Below are 22,877 nucleotides of genomic sequence, written 5' to 3' on the forward strand. Positions count from 1 at the left end.
CAATGGTAACTGAATATCTGAGCAACCTTGGACTGGACTGTGATAATGTAAGCCACATTTTGCAACAAAGGAGGAACCCCACAGCAACCTACAAAGTTGGATTTTATGCAAATTAGAGGTTAGTGAAAAAGCTTTAATTAAAATTGAAAAATAAGTCAAATTAAGGTAAAGAAAAAACACTAAAAATTCACACCATGATGGAAACAAACAAACAAAAAACCCACAACAAACCCCTCAAATCTTTGCCAGTCCTCTCCCTTAGGATTGCAAATGAGTTTACTTAGGGGACTTGAAAGAGATTGGTAGGAGATGTCTCTAAAACCACAGACGCCATGCAAGTTTCTAACATCCAGATCTCAAAGTATCTTAGTCCTGCTCTTCAGTATCCCCAGAATGTTTTGACTGGATATGCAATGTTATTCTAACACTACGGCAGTACATGTACCCCTGTCCAGTCTCTTAACAGCACAGCACAATTTGCACTCCTGTAAGCTTTTCTATTGCCAGCAAGTCCCGACCCTGCTGTTCTTATCCAAAATATCCATCTTTGCTCTGCAGCTGCCTCAGTCGCTTTAGATATCCAAAATCTTGCTGGTACAGTGTCTTCCAGTAAAGTCGAATATCTGGTGATTTTCCAGTAAACAAGGCCAAATTCTTATTTTCACTAATGACACTTTACACCACTCTGACAGGCACATCTCTGTATCTCAAGTGATAAGCAGCGTGCAATGACATACTGTAATCAAGGAAGAAATCCTCACTGCAAGTAACAGCTTTATTGGACAGCTCAACATTTAGGGATTTTTTTGCTTTCAGGCCATAACTCAGTGCAAAGTGGAAGAAGCCACCACTGCCTCACCTTTTCAGCTAACAGCTCTCGAATCTTGCTTGCCTGCAAGCGGAATTTGAAGAGCTGGGACTCCAACACAAGGCATCGCTTTTGCCAGTCCGTACAGCTGCCATTCTCCACTGTGAGTTCTGCCATTTTGAAGTTAATCATCCATTTGGGATGTTGTCTGAGGTTCTCTAAAAATCCTGTGGAAGAGAAGGTGGTGAGAAGGGAAGTATTTGAGGCAAACTTTTCACCCCTTGTGCCTAGTCTTCCTTGGTCCATCTTACAGGACTGGTAACAGAGGCCATTTCTTCTGCAAGCAGAAGATGAAATGGTACTATCCCAAGATATTGATATTGCCCCCTGCCAGAGGTCACTCTTTTAATGGATAACAGATAAATATTCAAATAAACTTTTACCTTTAGACTGAGTAAATAATTTACTAATGCATCATACTGTATATTCCACAAACAGCCTTGCTGCCATCCTCACAGCCTTGCTCAGCATGTTATAGACTAGGAGTATTTTTACTTCTGCCTCCTTTGTACCAGTATGGCTGTAAACTTTCAAGTCACTAAAACCTCTTAAACATAACTCAGGTCACACACCCATTATTAACTTAATGCACTGGTGCCTTATCTTGTACAGACTGTGTTAAGATGCTGTGATGTATGAAGCAACACAATTCCCAATCCCTAACTAGATACAGTCAGTCCATAATAAGAGTGGAAGAGTAGCTGTACCACAGTATCTAAACAATCGCACTGTTAAAACATAAAGAGATCTCAGGCAGGAATAAGCTAGGGCTGAAGACAAAACATGCAGGTCTACTGAAGTCCTTATAGACATCAAGAGATATGCATAACTCCACAAAGTTGAAAAAGGTGTGATTTTTAAAGTTGTCTAAACAGTTACCTAGTAAGAAAATAAAACACTTCAGATACTTTGTGCTCATGTAAAAGATATCTAAAATGTAGGTAATAGGTGTCCTTAATCAAATTCAGGCATTTGTGAACGCTCACAAAAAGGTTTATAATATCAACTCCGTGTGTGCAGTCCAGCAGCCAGCTGTATTACCCTACAATAACAAATGTTTACGAAGCCAGAACAGTTATTACTTCATCAGCTTCATCAAAACACTGAAATCCGTACTTATTAAAGGAACTGCTCACCTGCTCAGAGGCAAACTCGGTGCTTTCCTGAACTGGGACCAAAGCAACAGATGAAGACTTGGGAGAGACCAATAAAGTCACTCAGCCTCATTGCCTTTTCATCTGCCTTTGCAGGATGGAAAAGCTTAGGATGTCCCTCTAGTTGTACCCACTTGCCAGGACACCTGGCTCATATTTTGCACATAAGATTCAAGTTACCCTAAGTATACATAATAGCATAAGTATACATAACACAGCAAGCCACTTTATCCAGCTATATATCTGCTGTTCTGAGTTAAGACAGACACATTTTATACCCTTTAGCTACAAACATTACCTGTGAGCTATTTTAGGAAGTCTAAGACTGGGATAGATGTCCTGAATCATTAAGTCTTGTTCCTCCTCACTGTAGACAACCACATCGTATAATCCCTCTCATAAATGAACACAGCCCTTCCCTAGAACCATGCAGGTAGTTTTGCTCCCGCTATTCCTGTTGTTCTAGAACCTCACCCCTCTAATGAGCTGCCTTCTAATTATCAGCACAAATATAATCATAACTAGCTTGTATCTGTTCATTCTTGTAGATTATTGCCCTTCAATTTAGCTAGGTTTTTCCCTCCCTCATATTTACCCCTTGGTATATTTATAAATATCAAAAGCTTCTCCTTAAAGACCTCACTCTGCAAGACTAGAGATAAGGGGCTCTTTTAGTCTCAAAAGAAAAGCTCACCACTCTCCCTCTGCACCTGTTCCAGCTTCAGTGCACATCATATAAAAGAGTTGGGTTTTATCTTTCTCACTCCGCTTCACAGACATGGGTGACCACAACTGCATCTGAAAGGCAGCATGCAGCCTCACCAAAGCCTTGTGTAAAGGCATTTAGTACTTTCCAGTCTCCTAGGGGGTACCTCACCTGATTGCATTTGCCTTTTTTACAACCACATTACACTGGTGGTCAACATTCACAGACAAGCCAACACAACCGGGACAGAGGCATCTCAGCTGGCTTTGCCTTTGCAAATGCCAGACATGGGAGTGCAGGGGGCCTATTACAATGATACTGGAACAGATTAATAAAGCACAGGTCTGTGCCAAATCTCCACATATCAAGAAACTCTGTACTACAGGTCATTGCAAAATTTAACAGGCCCATGGTTACCCTGTGGTTGATTAGTATATCCAGATCTTTTCCTCCTCTGCCATTTCTAAAAAGTGCTCTCCCAGGTTTTGTGCCCACTTTATTACTACTTCTAATATCTGATTTTACTTTGTGTCATTAGAGTTTATCCCATCCTTACTAATCCCCGGGGTCAGTCAACTCTTCCTGTAAAATACCTACCTTCTAACACCCCCCCCCCTTCAGCACAGTGTTGTCACATTCTCTTTTGTCATTTCTTTGCCTATCTTATAATCCTTCTATTAATCCCCATCTCCTCCACTTAAACTAATAACTTCCCCATGTGTAATCATATCGAATGATTTCTGAATGCCAGAGATCAGAATTACCATTTTTCCTCTCTCTAGCAAAAACGTTACCCTTTTTCAGAGAAAGACATTGTATTACAATGTCTCATATTTACCTCTAAATTACAACTTTATTTACAACTTCAAATTTATTCTGAATTCTCATTTACTGTTAAATGCATCATTCATTTTCCCCCATTCTCCTACACATAAGCAGTTCATCTGTACTTTATGAATTACAATATAAACTTTGACACACTGACTTTAAATCCTTGCTATGGGACCTCCCATTTCACATGCCACTTTTTGTAATTCTTAACCATCTTAATCCACTAAATTCTTCTATTTCCCTCCTGCCCTCCGCTAGATATTGGTCCTTTCCATATCGGATAAGGAATTTATATGGCTATATGAACCATATTTATATGGTTATATAAAACTGGTTCTTTTTTCCCTTTGCATATGAAGAAGTTAGGAATCAGATACTTTCAGGTGCAGTAATCTTACTTTAGGAACTTGGAAAATAGGAGGCAGCCACTTTGTTCAAACAAGCTGAGATTTTCAAAACTTAATTTTTAAATGCATACAGACACTTCTTAAAGAGCAGCTTGATTTTCAGTGTTAAGTATCTTCACTGGAAGTTGTTTGATAACAGAAGCTACAAAGTCCTTAGAACTTACTGGGGGGGAAATGACCTAACCAACTGCTAAATGCAAACATGAGACTTCCAGTTTTGAATGTATCTGTAAGTTTTGATCAACATCGGTGACAGTTCTGACACTAAATGCTATATGCAAAATAAATATGAATATATTTACTTGGAGTGCCCATATCAAGTTGTAATTCTGATGAAGCTAAAATTTAATACTGGAAAGTCATGGAGTTGTTTCTGGTTTTCAGACCAGAATCAGCTGATGTCCAGGATGTTGGTGGATCCAGACTAGAATTCCTAACACTTCAGAGACTTTATATATTTCCATCTGAAAAGCCTTCTGAGAATAAAAAGCAATTAATCAACATGAAGACTTTCAGGTGCAAATATAAACGCAAGTAAAGCATTTGCAGCTTTGTTCATTCAGTGCAAACAATGCAGAAAAGTGAAACAGTATTTCCATATTTCAAATGTGAGTGTCTCCTCAGCTCAGGGATCATTTTACCCCGACTGTTATAGGGGATTCAGTCGGCCCAGGAATGCAGTTCTTAGCACCTGCCAGTAAAATGCACCAGACTCTGCCTGAACACTGGAGCTGAATACTGTTCTAACTTTCAGCTACCATCGTACTACAAAAGGAATCAGTAGAAACGTGGTAAGTGTAACACATGAAGGGCGAGAGATTTCCTCCCATCTCACTGCATCAACACCAAGAGGGTCAGCAGTATGGGTGATGGTCAAAACTCAGTGTGGAAACCCCGTACTATTAATCAACTCCCTGCCCCCAGTCACCTCATCTTCCACTTCATAACCAGTTTCACCCCCAGGCTTTTTAACCCTGAGGCCATTGGAATTGTTCAGCCACACAGTCATTTCCCGTTCACGAGTGCAGCCTGGGATGTGCAGAGCGTGGGGAAAAAAAATAACATGACAAGCCACGGGAAGGGCAAGGCTTGGTGAGAGCTGGGGGGGGGAAATAATTTTTTTTTCCTCTACATCAGTGCAGGTGGCTTGGCTAGTAAAAGTGCCAGAAGGCAGGAAGAGGGCTCCCGGTTGTGCCATTCTGCCTCCAGAGGTCTTGCCCCGCACACCTAGGCTTACCAGGAAGACAGAAGAGACCGCAGGACTTACACATATTTACTCTTGGACTGCATGTTCCCCCTCGTTTGGCCGTTTCTCCCCCCCCCCCCCGCCCCTGCAGCTTCGGGACCGAAGTCCCAGACCCGAAGGCAAACCTATTTATTTCAAGCAGCAAACCTCGATTAACAGAGATGACACAACATCACCCCCAGAACGCTCCCGCCAGTCCCCTTACCGTCACCTTGAGGAACGAAAAGAGGGGGGAGAAAGGCTGCGACAGCCAGCCCCGCGCAGACCAGCCCCCCGAAGCCCCCGGCCGCCCTCTCCCCCCCGAAGCCCCGAGGGCTCCGCGGCCGGCAGACGCCTCCCCCGGCAGCGAGGAGGGGGGCGCGGGCCGCCGGGGCGCCTTCCCCGCCCGCGCTCACCTTGGCCGGCGCGGGGGTCTCTCCCCGGCGGAGCAGGGCGGTGACAGGCGCAGCCGGCGTCGCCCGGCGGCTCCGAGCCGAGCGCGGCGGTGCCAGCCCTCGCCGCGGGCGGCAGCGCGGCGCCGTGTGGCAGGCAGGTGCCCGGCACGGCTTCTGTCCCATTCAGCACTTTCCCATTCTCTCTCCCTTTTCCTTCGAGCGGGAGAGCCCGGCTCAAATATCAGAGCCGCCCCCCCCCCCCCCCCCCCGCCCCGAGGAGCGCAGGAACTGACATCACCCGCCCCGGGCGTTTAACCCCTTCTCGGGCTCGGCGGCCAGGCAGGTGGGGCGGGCAGCGCCCTGCCCCGGGTGGCGGGGCGGCCCGGCAGGAGAGGAGCCTCCCGGAGACATCCCCCTCCCCGCCCACCCTGCGCCCTCAGGGGCTTCCGCTGAGGCCGGGGGTGCGGAGAACGGGGCGGTGCTGACGGGGCATCCCGGGCCGGGCTGCCCGCGGCCGCCCGGAGCGCCTGCCCGCAGCCCCCTCGAGGGGGAGCGCTCCCGCTCCCGCCCTGCGCCGGGCAGCCATCTTGTTCTGCCAAGCGCCTTTGGGCAAAAGCCGAGCGGCGCGGGACGACCCCCTGGGCAAAGGCGCTGGCGGCCGCAGGCTTCTTCCTCGGGCCTGCCAAACGGGGGAAGCGTTGGTGTCGGGCCCTCGTCTCCTGAGATCCCCCTTGCAGTCATGTCCCAGCCCTCAGAGCTGACGTCCCCAAGCCGCCCCCTGCCTTGAGGCGCGGCCGTGTTTTCTGTGGAGCAGCCGGGCGGGGAGCCGGCACCCACAGCGCCCGGCTGCCCTCGCCTCCCACCGCAACCCTGAGGGGCCGGTGGAGCGTCGTAGGCTCCAGCTGGAGCACCCTCCACTGGTTGTAGGCGGCCCCAGGGCATGGGGCTGGTGCCGGCATAGAGATGAAAACCGAGTTAGTGTAATGATGGCTCTCCTGACCAGAGAACACCATCCTGCCCTGCGTACTTGGGCCATCTCCCACGCAAAATGGCCCAGACAAACAGATCTGGGGCTTCAAGCATTTCTAATGATAGCTGCCAGCACACAAAATATTTTATTCAGTGATAGGTCCACCACCTACTGAGCTACTTTACATACAGCAATCCCTTACATGAGTATATATTGACTTATATGAATGTAGATTACCTGTGTTACTCAAGCAGAGCTGGTAATCCCGCTGCCAAGGAAGGCTGGCTGCAACAAGCGAGTGTGCGCACGCAGCCTTGTGCTACCTGCTGCTGCGGGCCAGCCACTGCCACCCCCGGGCTGGCTGAGCCCTCCCTGTACCTTTTAATATTGAGCAGACCAGCCCGGGCACGTGGAAGCGAAAGGGACTGGAGACAGACGAGGGCTGCAGGACCAAACGCCCCCAGGGCTTTGGGCCTTAGACCAGTGTGTTTCAAAGCAAAAAGTCATTCATTCTGGTTCAGGTTTAGCAACTGCTTGTTACTTACTCCATCATCAGGCACATTACTTCTGTCAGAGATACTTTAAAAATTTCCTTATGAGGCTCTCCTCAGTGGGGATAACAACAGTCATGCCGATACGTATATCTCTGGCCAATTTACATGTGCCTTTCACATGGCCTGCTTTGCCGCCATGAAAGGTGGTCTCATCTTGAGAATGTGAGTGTGGCTTGTTGAGGAAGGGCTGCATCAAAAAGGTGATGTGATTATGAGAGATCCATGAATGCTCTGAAACACTGCTTTGGCTCTTTTTGAGACTACCCACACAAAACAGGGCAGTCTGAAACAGGCTTGCAACAATCGATGGAGGAAGCAGGCAGGAGAACCGAACAAAATTATCTCCTAGTACTGTAGCAACACTATTCACTAGGCATGGTTAAACAAGACCTCAAGTACAGTTACCTGGCTCACAGATATTGCCTGGTCTGAGATCTGCTGTTTATTAAACTTCTGTTGTAAACTCTTTCCTCACATTGATAGTGTGGTTTCACTGGTGCCTCGGCAGAGAAACAATGGGTAGCAAATCACTTACTATGCACAAATAAAAAGACTGATGTGACTAAGTGGTTAAAATATAGAAATATAACTAAAACATAAGGTCAAGATTTGGACACTGGAGTGACTAAAGGCAGACTCTGAAATCTATACCTCATTATCCAAATAAGTAGTCAGATTTCCAAAGACTCTGTGGACATTGCAGTTCCCTACAGATTGTTTCGCTTTAGATTTCTCATCCGTTTCCAGTTTCATGGGAATTTGGCTGAATGAAGCTGCCTGTTCCTTTCTATCTAAAAGACAAAGCATGCATTACGGAGCTGGTTCAGGCAGAGAGCAGGATAGCACTACGCAGAGATGGCCAGAAAGCCAAGTGGAGAATGGCAAGGAACTGAAAAGAAACAGACATCCAGCAAGGAGCTCTCCCATTTGGCCAGCAGAGTAAGGCCAGGCAGGAATACAGGGAGAGATGGAGGTGGCTGTTGGGACAGTGTCACCCAAAGGGATTTCTCCAGCAATTTCTAGTGGCAAGGGACTCCAGTTGCCTACAGCCTGTAAGTTGTGTGTGAGCCTGTATTAATCATTACTCCCAATGATCCAGGAAACCATAACCATAACCATAACCAGAACCAACACGATTTGTGGCTCCCTGTATGTATTTCAGAGGGCAGAAGGTAGCTTCATGCTTTAGAGAGTCCCCTCCTGAACTGAGGCTGGCCAAAGACAAAATGGGAAAAGGAGCTATTCCCTTCATGTTCCCCATCCTATTCCTGACTACTTTCAGCCACAGCGTGCAACCACAATATTTCTTAATCTGAATTTTATGAGGTATTTTTAAAGGCACTGGTCAAGTTCTCTCATTTGCACCAGCAAAGCCAACAGGTTTGTATCACTAACTGAAATGTCAATCTGGCCTTGTGTTTTTCCCAGGCAATGAAGCTTGACTGCCAGGACATTCCTCAGCCACTGAACTTTATACAAAGTACCTCCCCAAGAACTGCCTGCACACACCTTGCTTTAACCCCTGGAGGCCCAGAACCACATCAGCACTCATACAGCTATGTGCTGCCATTTCTTTAATGCAATTATTCTACAAAGCTGTGCCTCCTTATGCCTTCTGTCACTTCTGTTAAATTATTTAACAAAATTATTATTTAAAATTTTTTAATTAAAAATGGGGCTTCCATTAAATAATGCAAATAGAAAAATAGTTTTGACTTCAGAGGGAGAAGGTTGTAAGAACAGCCAGTAGTATCTCATGGTTCCCAAGTGATTTCCCTTGGCAGTTATCTTTAATATGTCTGCTCAAGCACTCTATGTCAGGTCTTTACAATTTGCAGACAAATCACTCAGCATTTACTACAAGCAGCAAATATCTTATTGACAAAACAAACTCTCTGGCAGATCCAAGAGAACTAGCTTGGCACTGTTAGACTATTGTTATCACAACACAAGCACAGACTGCTTTGTTAAGAGCACCATATCCAAGATACCTAAATAGAAGGACAAAAAGATAAATGAGAACAAGGTGTCAGAAGATGAGAGCAGAAGAAACTCTTTCTCTAGTAAGCAAATTTGTCATAGTACTGCAGGTGGGAGAGAGCATTACGTTCCAGACACACTGCTGCTGAAAACTTACCAAAGGGGCAAGGACACCAGCCAGACCAAGTCCATATGTCAGAGGCCCACTGAAGGCTCAATCCTATGTGGGAAAAAGCTTGCACAAAAACAAGACAGTACCTTGAAACACCTGTTTGAGGTACTTGTCTATCTCCACAGGGAACTTAGGCTTCATACTGTAGTTCTCTAAATTCCACCTATGTTAGAGGCTTAAAGATGTTGAAAATGGCCTTTGTGCCTAGTTCCCTTACTCTATTTCTCCTGGGCTTGCAGTGTGCCGACAGACACAACGCAGATCTGCAAACCGCTGCCTTGCTTCTCTTCTAATCAGCAATGACAAGTTCATGGAGCAGAAAATAAGAGACTGGCAGCTGTGGATCACCTCGCCGCATAAACCAGTTGCTTGTGGGAGGACCCAGTGGGAGGGCCAAGAAACCATTGCCCTCTGGTACTTTGTCAGCTGGTTTTGGTCGTGTTATGGTCACCTCGTCACACGTCACACACAGGACATAAAGACACTCATGTGTACTATTCAAACCAGAACCTGAGTGAGAGCATATGTTTTATATATACAGTCTTGACTGGCAGAGAACAAAACAATGGAGAATTCACATTTTCCTTAGGGAGTTATCCCAGGGGTAACTCCAGTGTTATTCTCAGTATTAATAGCTTACGCCTTGTTTCATCTCTGGATTTCTCCAATTTCAGCCTCCAAGTACCAGATTGTATGAAGTCTTTTTCTGCTAGATTAAGAAGCCATCAGCTATCGTCAAAGTAGTCTGTGACAAAAACCCCTAACTTTCTCTTCTATAAAACACACAGATTTAACATCTCTCACAATAATTAAGGTGTTCTAGTGCTTGTGTTCTCATAGGTTTATCTAGATCATAGATTAGACAACTGGAGCTTAAAAAGTAAATTTGGGGCTGTTATCAGCATGCTTGTGTGTGTCTGTTAAACCCTGGTTCCAGAGGGGAGAAGAAAGGAGGACAGCATGTGGGAGTCTTCAGGCTGAGGAGAAGGAAAACAGTCCTTGCAAGTGTGTTTGTTTTGTGTGGTCTTTTCTGTGTCTGGCATTGGCTGGTATGCAGCTCATAAGGTTCCCACATACCACAGCACAATTTGAATCTTTTTCTGAGTCCACAGGCTACAGCAGTTAACTGCTGTGCAAGTGATGCCCTACATGATGTATCTCACAGGTAAACTGTATCAAGCCCAGATGCTGTAACTATGCAGACAGAGCTGGCTCAACAGCACTTGCAAAACTGAATGTTGCTGCCCTAAGGATGAGGGGCCTGGCTTCTCCTGTCAAGGAAACGGAGGCATAGAAAGAGGGAGGGTAGAGCTGGGACAAGGTGCTGGAAGGAATCAGGGGGAGCACTGGAGAGTTGGACCTGTGGCTTCTGCAGCCCCAGTGATGTGAGGGATGGCCACAGTTCTGCTGCTGCAAGGGAGAGGCCATATCCTTCGACCTCTCCTTGAATGGCAGCAGCATGTCTGGCCTCCCAGGAGTGTAGCTCAGGCAAAGTAGGCAGCAGCCTATGGTCATTTTGCTTCCACAGGTTCCCTGTGAGATGCCAGGCAAATACCTATTTACAGAGCTGATTCTGGAAGCACAGTGCAAAAAGCTGCACCAGGGAAAGAGACCCAAACCATGTGGGGAGCAGGGAACAGATTATAGATTACTGTTTGAATGCAGGCCAAGTAATAGAAATAAAAACCTGCTACCCTCTGACAAGCAGCAGCAATGACAGCTTGTCATGAATCAGTGATTTGGACTGCTTAAAGAATCACTGTCAAAGGTATTAGCAAAAGTGATTTAATAGGAATTTATAAAAGCATGACTTCACAAAGTTCGATGGCAAGGTTCACTCTATTACTTAATATGTGGATGAAGTATACAAAGAAAAATCAAGTTAGAATAAAACTAGAATGATTTATACAGAGACCGAAGATGCAAAAGGGTAAGGGAGAAACATACAAAGGAAAATTGAGTTAGAATTGATTTTTCATGGTTTGCACAGAGATCGGAGATGTAAAAAGGTAGGGGAGACCCTCCTGTTGAGTCACAAGGTTCAGAGAAGACCCCCTTGCTTTCTAAACTCCTGATGGAGTTTAGATGCACCTGGATCCACTCCTAGTCCGAGACTTGGGCAACGGTTTATGTCTAAAGGGATTATGTGTGTAGCAGCAGTCTGAGGTTCATTCACAGTTTGAGGTGAATACAAGATTTAGCAGAACTTGTTCATTTTAACATTTACAAAGTGATTCAATAGAATTTACTACAATCACAACAGTGAGAGTTATAAATTTGAAAGGGCAATATTTATACTATACTCGCTATTGGATACCCTGGTCTATTCACACACACATGCACACAGACACTAAGATATATATATAAACAAAGGTATACCTGTTAAAATTTCCCCTCAAGTTCAATGAAATATTCACGTCAAATGTCTCAGCATTTTCTCAAGAGGCAAAGGGTTGACCCTCAAGGAGTGAAGGGTATCAGCCCAGGTCCCATCATCAGCTTTTGGTGACAGTCCTCCGATTTTCACAATCTGGAGAGTTTGCAAGATCTGAGAGGCGTCCCCCTCAGAGGCAGATGCTGGTCGCAGCCTGCTGTGGTCCAAGGAGAGCTCAAAGGGCCTCACTTAGGACCGCTGCTTATAAGTTCACAAGATGATTGGCTTTAGTCATCAGCAAATTACTGGAATTCCAGTAACACAGCTATATGGACAGACTGGTCATCAGCCCAGTTCTTAAACATCAGCTGTCTGAGGGACATGTTTACTAGGAGGCAATATTGTGTGCTGCAGGTCACCAGAGGAGCTCCACAGTATAGCATAGACCTCTATTACTGCTATTGTTGATTATAGTTCTGCATCCACCCATCACTGCAAACAGCTTCTCAGCAAAAAAACTCAGACCACAAGGGTTTATGGGGAGTGAACTCATGTCCGATCCCCACTAGAGCTGTGAAAAGAGTTGTTGGATGGGAGAGGTTTGAGTAGGCCAGGAGAAGGGGTTGTCCTTGTCCCTGCTGTACCCCTATGGCAGAGCTGAGGAGAAATTCCATTTCCAGAATTGTTAAATCAATACTTTCAGTAAAGTAGGTCCCAGCTTGCCCTCTGAGTGCTGCTCTGAGAACTTTGGCATGGGCATCTGAGTCAGCTCTGTGGTCAGAGCAGGAGAGGCTGCACAAAACACTGTGCTCTGATGGAGGATCCCTTCCTCTCCACAACCGGGAGGGTGGGCTGTACTGGCTGGGAGTGGGGGAGAGAAGACACTTGTTAAGAGATGGGGCTAGTCTGTGGGAAGGGTTTTGGCTGCCTTCCCAGTCTTGCACTGAAGTCATGCCTACAGCTGCCAGATGTCAGGATGGGGTGTGGAGAAAGAAGAACACAGATCCCTGCCGTAGGACTCCTATTTGCAGAGCCTCCATTGCTAGAACCAGTGGGCAGGCTGTCCTCCATGGGAGCACAGGAGGGAGGCTATGTTAGCTGGAGAGGTTTTGGGCTCTTTTCCTGGTCTTACACCGGAGCCAGGCACACAGCTCCCAGATGTTTGTGATCTCTGCTCTGGGATCTTTCAGGCTTGTCAAGGCATTGCATAAAGGGAGGAATTATTTCATTCCCACGTGGGAGGTGGAAATGTCAAGAGCCCCCACGGACATCCCCCGGCCTGCTTCTCCCAGGAGGGGTCACCTGCAGGTAAGCAGCCTTGGAGAGGGCTCCATGTCTCTGCAGGAGAGATCACCAAGGTACTCTGAGAGCAGCGGTCACTGAGCTTCCCTGGCATGGCTCTGTTCTTGCCAGTTTCCATGGTGATCTACAAAACCAGCAGAAAAGCACGGACCTCTTTTGGAAGACAAATAATACGATGTGATAGTGCCTGTGCCTGGAGAGGGGGGGACAACCCTGCTTTTATACTGTAAACTGAGTTCTGGGGTCAGTCCCGGGGCTTGCTGAGTTGGCAAGGAAAGGATTGCTGTACCATTCCCAAAGGGCTAGTAGCAGCTCAAAGCAGTAACTCGCACTTGTAGGTGATACAAGCAGCCATAGACAGGTTCAAATGGTATTGCACATTGGTTTTAATGGACAGCACCAGCAAATGATGTCAGCAGGCAGCCTAAGCAAGCAGTGTCTGATAGTACTTTGGATGGGGTTAGTGGGAAGTGCTGATGAGGAGCCCAGGATGTGCCACCATGTGGCTCAGCGTGCAAGCACACACACACAGATATGACATACAGAGAAAACGTGCACACTGCCCTCTTTTCTGTCACGTCTGAAAGCACATGGACAAAATCTCAAACCTTTCATCTTGGTCATAGAGGGAAACTATCCATGTGCAAGGAAAAAATTTATAGTCTTACCACCACAGTATCATGTCACCAAGACTTCACCCACTGCCCTGAAGGTCTCAACCTGCCCTCTTCACCATTACAAAAGCAGTAAGCATTATTCAGCACACTCTTGCCCATGCAGTTTGAAGGTGCCTGCCTGCCTGATACCTACCCACCCCGTTGCATGTAGCAACAGCTGCCAGGATGAAAGGACATGAAGAGAATGGGTGGAGGGGTGGCTTTTCTGATCTGCATAATTTTTGTGATGCAGTTTAAGACTTCCAGAAAATTCTGGAGGAGGGGAGGGGTAAAATTGATAAAGGATAAGATGGCTTTCAAACACAGCCAACAAGTATCTTAAAAAGGAAACCTAATTTTTTGTGCCTCCACCTCTGGGCAAAATGTTCTTGGCTCAGTTTCAAAGGTGCTGGTAAATTCAAGGGTTGGGTATCTCTAAAAACCAGTCTCAGGGTGCCTGCAACAGGATGACCAGAAAAAGATGCTGATTTTGAAAATGTCATCTTAAATTTTTTTGATTTTGTAATTTGCTATCAATGAGCACTCCCTGGGAGGCTCAGGGATTGATGGGATTGATCTAGAACTCGTCTTTCACTCTACAGACTGCCTGAAGCAAAAATACAAGAGAAACTTGTCACCTTGGCTGTAGATTTCAATGGCACTTGCATTTCATTGCGCTCACTGCTGCCATATGAGAGACTCCCACTCATTTCCTCACACTGTGCTCCCTTGCCCTGAGCCTTGCGATCCTGCAAAGGAGCTTCTGAAGTTGAGGTTGCTGCCCAGCCTCTCCCTGTGTCCGTGATTGCCTCTCCTGCCCTAGGGCAGCCTTGTAACCTCAGTCCTGGTGTAGAGACGTACTGTGTCTCCTTGCACCCTCAGAAACCCACGCCAGGATGCAGAACAGCGCTAGACGGACAGATAATTAAAACAGCTCCAGCAGCTCCAACACAGAACTTAGTTAGAACCTTCTGCAAAGGATGTCGTGGATAATTTTTAATTATTTGTTTAATTAGTGTTAATTGCACACAGCAGTAGGTCAGAACTCGGCCCGCAAATGCTCAGTCAGCTGGGAAGCGCGAGTTCTCCAGCCATTCTGGAAACCCCGGCTGAGGAGCAGGAGAAGGAGGGGGATTTGCACTTGGCATCACGACCGTGGTGACAGCGGGTAAATGAAACTCCGGGAATTTTTTTCTGGAGCAGAGGGAGGAGGAGGAGGAGAAGTATGGGAAGCTCAGCCGGGGAGCCACCGAGCCCCCCCTGCACTGGAGGGACCTCGGCACACCTGCCTGGCCGCCCTGTCACCCTGCCTGGGCAGCCGTGGGCAAAGCCGGCCCACCGCCCAGGCCTTTCTCTGGACAGTTCAATTGGGCAGTTTCAATTCAAACTCCCCCTTTGGGGTTTTTTCTTGGTCGGAAATGTCTTTACATTTGCAGTGACTATAAAATACAGTGATAACACCATGTATTTATGTACGCATATATATAAAATAATGTACCTACCCATGCATACATATACATTTCATCTCTGTAACTGCGTAACGTCTAATATGTTACGGTAATGGGTGTATTGTATAAAATCGCAGTAACACGCAGAAGCACACAAGTCCCTCCTGGTGTTCGTTACCGCCGGCGGTTGGTAACGGCCGGCGGCCGCTCGCGCCCCGCCCCGCCCCGCCCCGCCGCCCCTCGGCGCTGTGCTCTGGCGCCACCTGGTGGCTGGCGGCGGCCCGGCGGGCGGGTTTCTCCTCAGGGGTGTTTTTTGTTCGAGGCCTTTGATCTACCCGGGAAACCCACCAAAAAGGGGTGTCCCGAGGGTGGGCGATGCCTTTGTCTGGTTTAACTCTTCTGTGTGTCCATTTCCCGGTGGGAAAATGGGCTGTGTATAGGGACAGTTGGGTGCAGAGTCCGTGGGAGACGTCTTCTGGCGGGGTGGTTGCCAGGCTCGGCCAAGGCATACCTGTGCCTGCAAAGCTCTGTCATTCTTCTAAAACATAACGTCACTAGCTCACACTCTTTTAAATTGGTTTTCAAACTCCTACAAGCATGAAAGATTTATCTGCTAATATTCTCAGAAAGATTTCACAGCATGAAAGTCTATGGAGGCCTCATTTTAAACAGAAAAGTTCCACCACACAACACTTAATTGCATCCAACGAAGTGTCCTCGTAAGCCATGACACCTGAGCTAGCTTACAAAGGGAGTGATACACAAGGGCAGCCCTTGCGCTTCCTTGGCATTGCGTTCAGCCACTGGCCTAAACACTTGGCAACTCTCAACTTGTCTCTTTACAGTTTAGCAAGATCTGTCTTACCAGGGAAACAAACTTCCCAGTGGGAAAGTCAGTCATTGCCCTCTGACAGACATAAACACAGCCGTGCATCTGCACCATTTAGGCCTTCTGCTAATTACAGCTAATAGAGATTTCTCTTCAGCTGAAATAAATAGAAACTTTGGATCAGACAAATGTGAGCTGCATCCAGGCTGTTCCTAGGGAGCATCGTGGTGGTACAGCCCTGAGGAGTCAGAGGGGAAAGGGAGTGTGAATGACCATAGATTTGTCATGGGCCCTCTGTTGGAGGGTTGCTAAGACTCAGCCCCGAACCATGTCTCTGAGACCCTGGACACACATGCTATCATATAATCCTGACTCAGGGGGCACCTGAGCAATTATTCCTAAAAAGCAGAGAAGCATTGGATTGTTTTACCAGGCAAACATATGGGACAGTCATGCAGGGGGGTAGGAAAACTTGTTCCTAGGGCAATGGTTGCATACCTGAGCTATGTTCAGTTCAGGCATTAGTTCAAAGAACAAATTTTCTCTTTGCTGCAAATCCACTAAGCACCTTAAGACTTTTTTCTAATTTTTGTTAAAGCTGGACCCACTCCCACCCTTACAACAGGTCAAAATTCAAGCCTGATGTTTCTGTGCAAGACATTTGTGTCCTCTCAGCCTTGATTTTTTCTCATAAGGACAAATTAACATTAGAGCCATTACCATTTACATTTGCCCAAAGATTATTTAGCTTCTCAGAAGACATCACAGAAATCAAAAGCCTTATATTAAACCTTTTATAAATTAAGAACTTTAACAACATATTTTTCTGCTGGATCAAAATTATAATGTGATTCTTCTAATGAGCAGAAGTAATGGCACCATTACTGCAAGAAAGGGTTGCTTTTGCTTTTAAATCTAGGAGAGCTTTTGAGCCTGTACTGCTAGCTTTACATTCCCTCAGCAAAGCACTCTGCAGCCACACAGAAATGCAGAATACCGATTCCAGATTTCTATAGTCTTGTCTGAAAGCAGTGCCCATAGTTTACTATCCGGGCTTAGATTGACTAGATTTATATTTAAGGTAAGCCTGCTGTCATAAAAGGTACTCTGTGAATTGCAAGCAGGTAGGCATGAAAGGAGAGAAGATTCAGGACATCTTCTACCAATTTTCCTGCACAGCATCAGGCAAAATCCTCCTGCTTGCAAGAGGTTATGCTCACATGGGTTTGTGACTGGGTCATGTGTTTCAACCTCTGCAGAAGAGACAGCAGGTTTTGGATAGCAGCAGCTGTGTTACTCCTGCAAGCTCATATTTGTACCTCCCAGAGACCAAAATCTCTGGGAACTGCCCTGAATTTCCAGTAGCTGTTTACGCCATTATCACAAAATCTATCACAGATGGTGCTTTTGATGCTGGCAGGTTGGAAAAAATAATCTCTTGGCTTATATCCTGAGCACATTTGATCTGGACTGACTGGGCGGAATCGTGACAGCCCGTCATCTTGTCATTGGTACAGAAACACTTTCCTGACTGCAGCAAACGATGGGCAAGGATGAAGATTTTCCTTTAAATAGCAAACTTCAGCCTTAAATAGTTACACTTTGCCCTTGCTGTTTGGCTCTGTTGCATACCAAAGACTTAGCTCTTAGCAACATGAAATCCCATCCTAATTAGCTTCTGTTTAACAATACCACTTTGTACCACTTTCAGAATGCCAAGCTCTTTCTATTCTGGGGCTGGAAGGGAACATTTCATATCAAGCCCAAGGCAGTTCAAGACTCTTTCTGTGAAATGTGATTTTTTTTTTTTTTAAGTGTGAAGTAGTCCAGTATGTTAAACCTGAGCCACTCTGTACGAGTAAAAGTCACACTCAAGAAATAAAAGACTTAACCAAACATAGCCCAGTGTAAGCACACAAAACTGCTTTAAGAAGTTCTGGAAAAATCAGCGGTGTCATAAATTCAACATAAATGGTGCATGCTAGACATAAAACTTGTGTCTAAGTGGTCAGGTGGTATAATTCATTCCAAATTCATTCCAATGAGAAAAATGTGTATCATTTACTCACTGGGGAGTCAGTGAGCATGTATGAAATAGAGCAACTCTCATACATACAAATAAGCCATCTTCTGCATTTGCATCAACTTCCAACACCTCCCAAGACTTTCAGTACCAAAAGTAGCTCTGTTTAAAACTATACAACTCCTCAAAAAGAAGTAAGGTCTTGGTGTACCTGACCCTATATCTCAAATAGCTGTAGTTGCATGTCTTATGGCAACATTAGTGTATTTTCTGATGATAAAACTTCCACAATCAGTTATAGGACTGCTTATTTGATCCATTGTTAGAAACTGTTCATGAACACATAGACACACAAACATCGCAGAGGAAGTAATAAAAGACCTTACACTGAAACCTTAAAAACATTGGCATAACAGTGTGACCATCTGAATGTATAGGGCTGGCTTTTTTTTTTTTTTTTTTAATGCAGGCCTGGAGAATCACTTGCAGAAAGCATTAAGACCCATGTACCTCCCTAAAATAAAAAATGAACAGATGACACATGCAGCTCTGCCCACCATAAATGCCAATGGCTAATGATGATCATTCACACATGTGGTTTTGCATTTGGTCCTTTTTTTTATGCTACTATAAATATTTTCCTCACCTTACAGGAAAGTCCCTGGATTCAAGGAAAATTTCTTATCTGAAGCTGTCTGAAGATACATGGAGTAACAAGGCCAAGCTACTTTTTTTTCAGCCTTTCAAGAAAACTTTTTATAATCTGTTTCACTTACTGTCCTTGAAACTTTGACCAAATTTCCATCCCACAAATCTACTCCCCTAGACAACATTATTCACATTAATGAAGACTGTATGATGACCCCAAAGATGTCTATTTGCTTTGAGTTCTAATATTTTGTGGTTATATAGAATTTCATCATTTTTTGTACATTGTGAAGTTGTGCAACCAACATGTTCATGTTCTTTAAAGGAAATCTTTGTATCTTTTAAAGTGAACAAAAGAAGCCCTTATTGAAATGGGTTTGGTGCCTATTTTAAAGGAAAAACTCCACTATCACATGACACATTCCAGCTACTGTAGGTAAGTATAAAGCAATCTGAAAAAAAACTTTGCTCAAAAAGCTTTGTTGAGATAAACCTAAGGCTGCAAGTTTGAGTGGATATTGGAGCCACTGTAAATTGGATTGGTCTTGGTCCTGAAATGTAATATCCAGCAAAGCTTCATTTTTCAGATCCCAGTGCTCATAAAGCTCTGGAGGCAGGGATTGAAATTTGTTGAGCTAATTCCAGCATGTTTTGGTCTTTCAGACTCAGTGGCACGCAGGGTGCCGGTATGAAGCATACATCAGTGCACCCCTTGACCTCCTGCTCTGTATGGAGGACAGACAGCTCTGCAGAGCTCTTACAGTGGCCTCAGATGACAGAGCTAAAAGACTGTGCTTAGCCAGCTCTGGGGTCTGAATAAGGGCTAGCTGGTGGAGGTTGCTTCCAGGTAAGATTGTTGGAAAATATTCAGTGTCACAGAGAAACCTATATTAGCTCCCATCAGTGACAGAGTTGTATGTGTTACTCAGCCTGGTAACCTGTACTTTTTTTCAAATTATTACCTTTGGATACCCAGGTATCAGCATGGACAAAAGTCACAGAGGAGCTGTTCTGATGCTGTAAGAACCTTCTGCAGATTGTTTTCTCTCCCTCTGTCATCCAGCAGGTGGGAGATCAACACAAACAGTGAAATATAGGGCTACTGGGTAGATTGTTCCTTGGGGATGCCTGATGTACTTGTGTACAACTCCTCAGGGCATATCCAGTTGCCCTAATTTTCATACAACTATCTGCCAGCCTCAGGGAACATGACAGCACCATTTTTTACTCTCTTGGAAAGAAAGGAGTTGGGTGTCACAGTGTCAATATTCATGGATGACAACAAAGGGACACAAGAACTGTCCAGCAATGTCTGCACCTAGGAATTGCCAGCTGGGGTTACAGGACTGCTGTCAGCAAGTGGGGGCAGCATGCACATTGACCCATCTGCCTGCATCTTTTCACTAGTTGTTTGCCCATCAGTTTTAGACATTTCGAAGGTTACTTCTTTAAACATAGCTTCTTGGGACATCCAGAAGACATTGTGCCAAAAATGCCCTAAAAAAAAGATAATTAGCACAAGCGTAGTGAAGTTGCTCTGCCAGAAAGTGTTGACTTGACTGCTGAGCTGCCCACCTGGTAATGAACTTTGGTCATTTTTCCTTGTCCTGATCATAGGGCAAGGGCACTGAGAATACAGGAAATGTAAAAATTGGGAGAGAGAGAAAGGTAATGGACCTGTTGTAGTGTAAGGGAGAAGTGAGGGACAATGTAGTCTGACCATGGAAGTAGGTCTTGTGAATTCCTAGATTATCTGAGTTTTATTTGTGCTGCAGTAATGTTTGCAGGTAAGTAACAGCTAAATGTTCACAGAATTATGAGCGCATAAATGTTTTATAGTCAGTGCAATATAGTAGTGCTGGTTCATGTCTGGAATCATGCTAGAGAAACAGCTTATCTGGGAAAGATGTACTATTTCTTTGTCCTCTGGTCTTACTAGGGGATTGAGAAGAACATCAATTGATGGCTAAGTCTGTACCTCTGAGACTGGCTAATAAAGAACCCTTAATTGCTTGTATAACCATAAGAAAAAAGCCTACTGCAAACGTAGCTGACTCCAAAAGGATTTTATAAGCTGCTATCATCTTTGGCTGTGTTAAACTATGACAGAATATTTCTCCCTAATAGCACGCCCAATGTTGCAACAAAATTTGAAATGGCTTTGAATCAAAAAGCAACTATGGCTTTTTTTCTGAAGAAGCAACATTCAGTACTGGCACTTTTCAATTCCTCTTCTATTAACTTGTATTTTTCCTTTGGAAGGATATAGAAGAGGGCATTTTCTTCCCATTTGCAAAGAGAACTATGAAAAAAACTTCTGAAAGCATTTGATGGCATAGGTGTGATAGAGGTTAAATTATGAAAGAAGTGAGATTTACTTATGCATCAAAGCCTGATTTGGGCTTCTTTCTGACTCTCATTTGATCAGTTTAGGATCTGTCTCATGTAGTTAGTCAGGGTGTTATGAAACAGAAAGTACCTAGTTTGGCCATCAGTCTGGGATTATTTTGCCTGACTTCAGCTACCCAGAAGTCAAGAAATGGGCCTGAACTACTCATCTGGCTCCACCTATCATCAGTGGAGACAGAGGAACTTGTTCCATCTCCTTAGGATGGAGTGCATCATCATCCAGAAGTGTCTACCTCTCACAGCTAAGTAGGGAATTACAGCAGATCAAAAGCAAAGGATCACACTATTCTTGTAGGCAGAGAATAGCTAATACAGAGTGAAGTTATTGGGGTGTAGATGTAAGTATATCACGTTAAGAAATTGGGACAACCCTCTGAGTTTGCAGCACTGTTAAGAACTGGATCAGTCCGTAGATGAAGAGTTACAACTAACTGTGCAGATGACTTTCACAGCTGCGGAGCTGAAAAGTGCATCGGGATCTTTGCTCAAGTTCCAGCTCACTTGATCTATTTTTGTGCTTATATTTCTGAGGTTGATTTCTCATTACCAGCACCAGTTATATTAGTTGTAGCTGTAAGTTTTGCAGGATGACTGGTATTACTTGGTATCTGGAGCATAAAAGTCCTATAAATTATGGTTTTAAAGTTTACCGGGCTGGATATTGTTAAGCTGGTGTTTGTAGCCAGTATAAAATACCTAATTATAGATTACAATGTGACTGAAAGTCTCATTTCTTTTGGACATGTCATGAACTAAACATTCTTCAGGGCTATGTACTTACTTAATCCCATTAAATTCTCCACAAAAAGTCTCCTTAATAACTTTCCAAAATGAAAACTTACTCTTTAGACAGTATCATGGCCACCCCTATGCAGTCTATAGGGTGATGCCTACTGATGGGGAGCTTTGCTGTATAAGATACAGATGAATATTTGATGAAGTAGTTATTTATTTAGTGTTATCTGTAGAGACAGAGAGTCTTTTTCATGTGACTCTTCTTAGTCATCAAAAAGATTTGGGACCATTTGGCTCCTACTCCACCTGACCCGCTGACATTTATTGAGATCACGTGTTTGTTGTGGGACTGCTACCAGGACAGTGACAAGATCTGAAAGGAAAGGAAGGAAACGGAAAAGCTACTTTTTAAAAAAGTGCAGTAATCTCCTTGTGTATCACTTTGATGTGTTCTTCATCATATGCATGTATATGGCAGCTGAAATAGATGATGAGGTTAGGTAGCTGCTCGTCCAGGCTTCTGGGTATTATCTTCAGCCCTGTGTGATGAATTTCAGACAAACTTCTCTGTGCCTGAGGCTATCTGCTTGAATAGGAAAAATATTCATAGGTAATGTAGTCTTAAAGTGACATAACAAAAATAAGGTAACAGTGAAATATCAGCAAAGATATTCAATGAACAATGCAAAAGGACCCTATTTCTAGTGGAACTGTTGTATAACTCAGGCTTATGGACAAACTGAACCAATGTCACAAAGATCAAAGAAAGGAGGAATTCCTCAGCTGTTTATATACTGCTACTAAGAGTGGAGGTAGCAGCACAAAATTAGAGATATTCATTGTTAAGAAGAAAATTAATTTAACCAGCAGTCTGAAACCTGCTGCAATAATTTATACTGTAAAAATCTCTTGGTTTAGTTTGTCTCGAATGAGAGAGTAAAAGAGGAGTATGGAAGGAGACAGTGTAAGGAGGATATGCTCTCTCTTAAGGGCAACCATTAAGTAGTTTGGAATTATTTTAACTCAGATCCACAGGTGCTTTGCATAATGGCTCAATGTACTAAATAATAACAAAGCATAAGATACCACTGGGGAAGAAAAGTCTCTCAGAGACCACTGAATCAGATTAGAGAACAGGACAAAACACAGCAAAGCTGAGGAAGAGAAGCTCAGACAGAAAACTACGGAAGA

At 44.6% G+C, this 22,877-nt stretch overlaps 1 protein-coding gene across 2 annotated transcripts in view; it reads right to left on the reverse strand.

Moving 5' to 3' along the window:
• The window catches only part of PLEKHH1 (pleckstrin homology, MyTH4 and FERM domain containing H1), a 53,128-nt gene extending 47,145 nt beyond the window's left edge, over positions 1 to 5,983 (reverse strand). The window contains exons 1-2 of one of the 2 annotated variants that reach the window (XM_069784178.1): positions 5,608 to 5,982; positions 860 to 1,035 (exon numbers count right to left, since the gene is read on the reverse strand). In XM_069784178.1, coding sequence (XP_069640279.1) covers positions 860 to 1,000 — 141 coding nt within the window. In that variant the 5' untranslated portion in view covers positions 1,001 to 1,035; positions 5,608 to 5,982. Of the gene's footprint in view, positions 1 to 859; positions 1,036 to 5,607 lie in introns of both variants that reach the window. The other variant, XM_069784179.1, reaches the window with a different exon arrangement.
• Positions 5,984 to 22,877: the final 16,894 nt, after the last annotated feature.

Source organism: Haliaeetus albicilla, chromosome 5 (genome assembly GCF_947461875.1).
Source record: "Haliaeetus albicilla chromosome 5, bHalAlb1.1, whole genome shotgun sequence".
NCBI lineage: Eukaryota > Metazoa > Chordata > Aves > Accipitriformes > Accipitridae > Haliaeetus > Haliaeetus albicilla.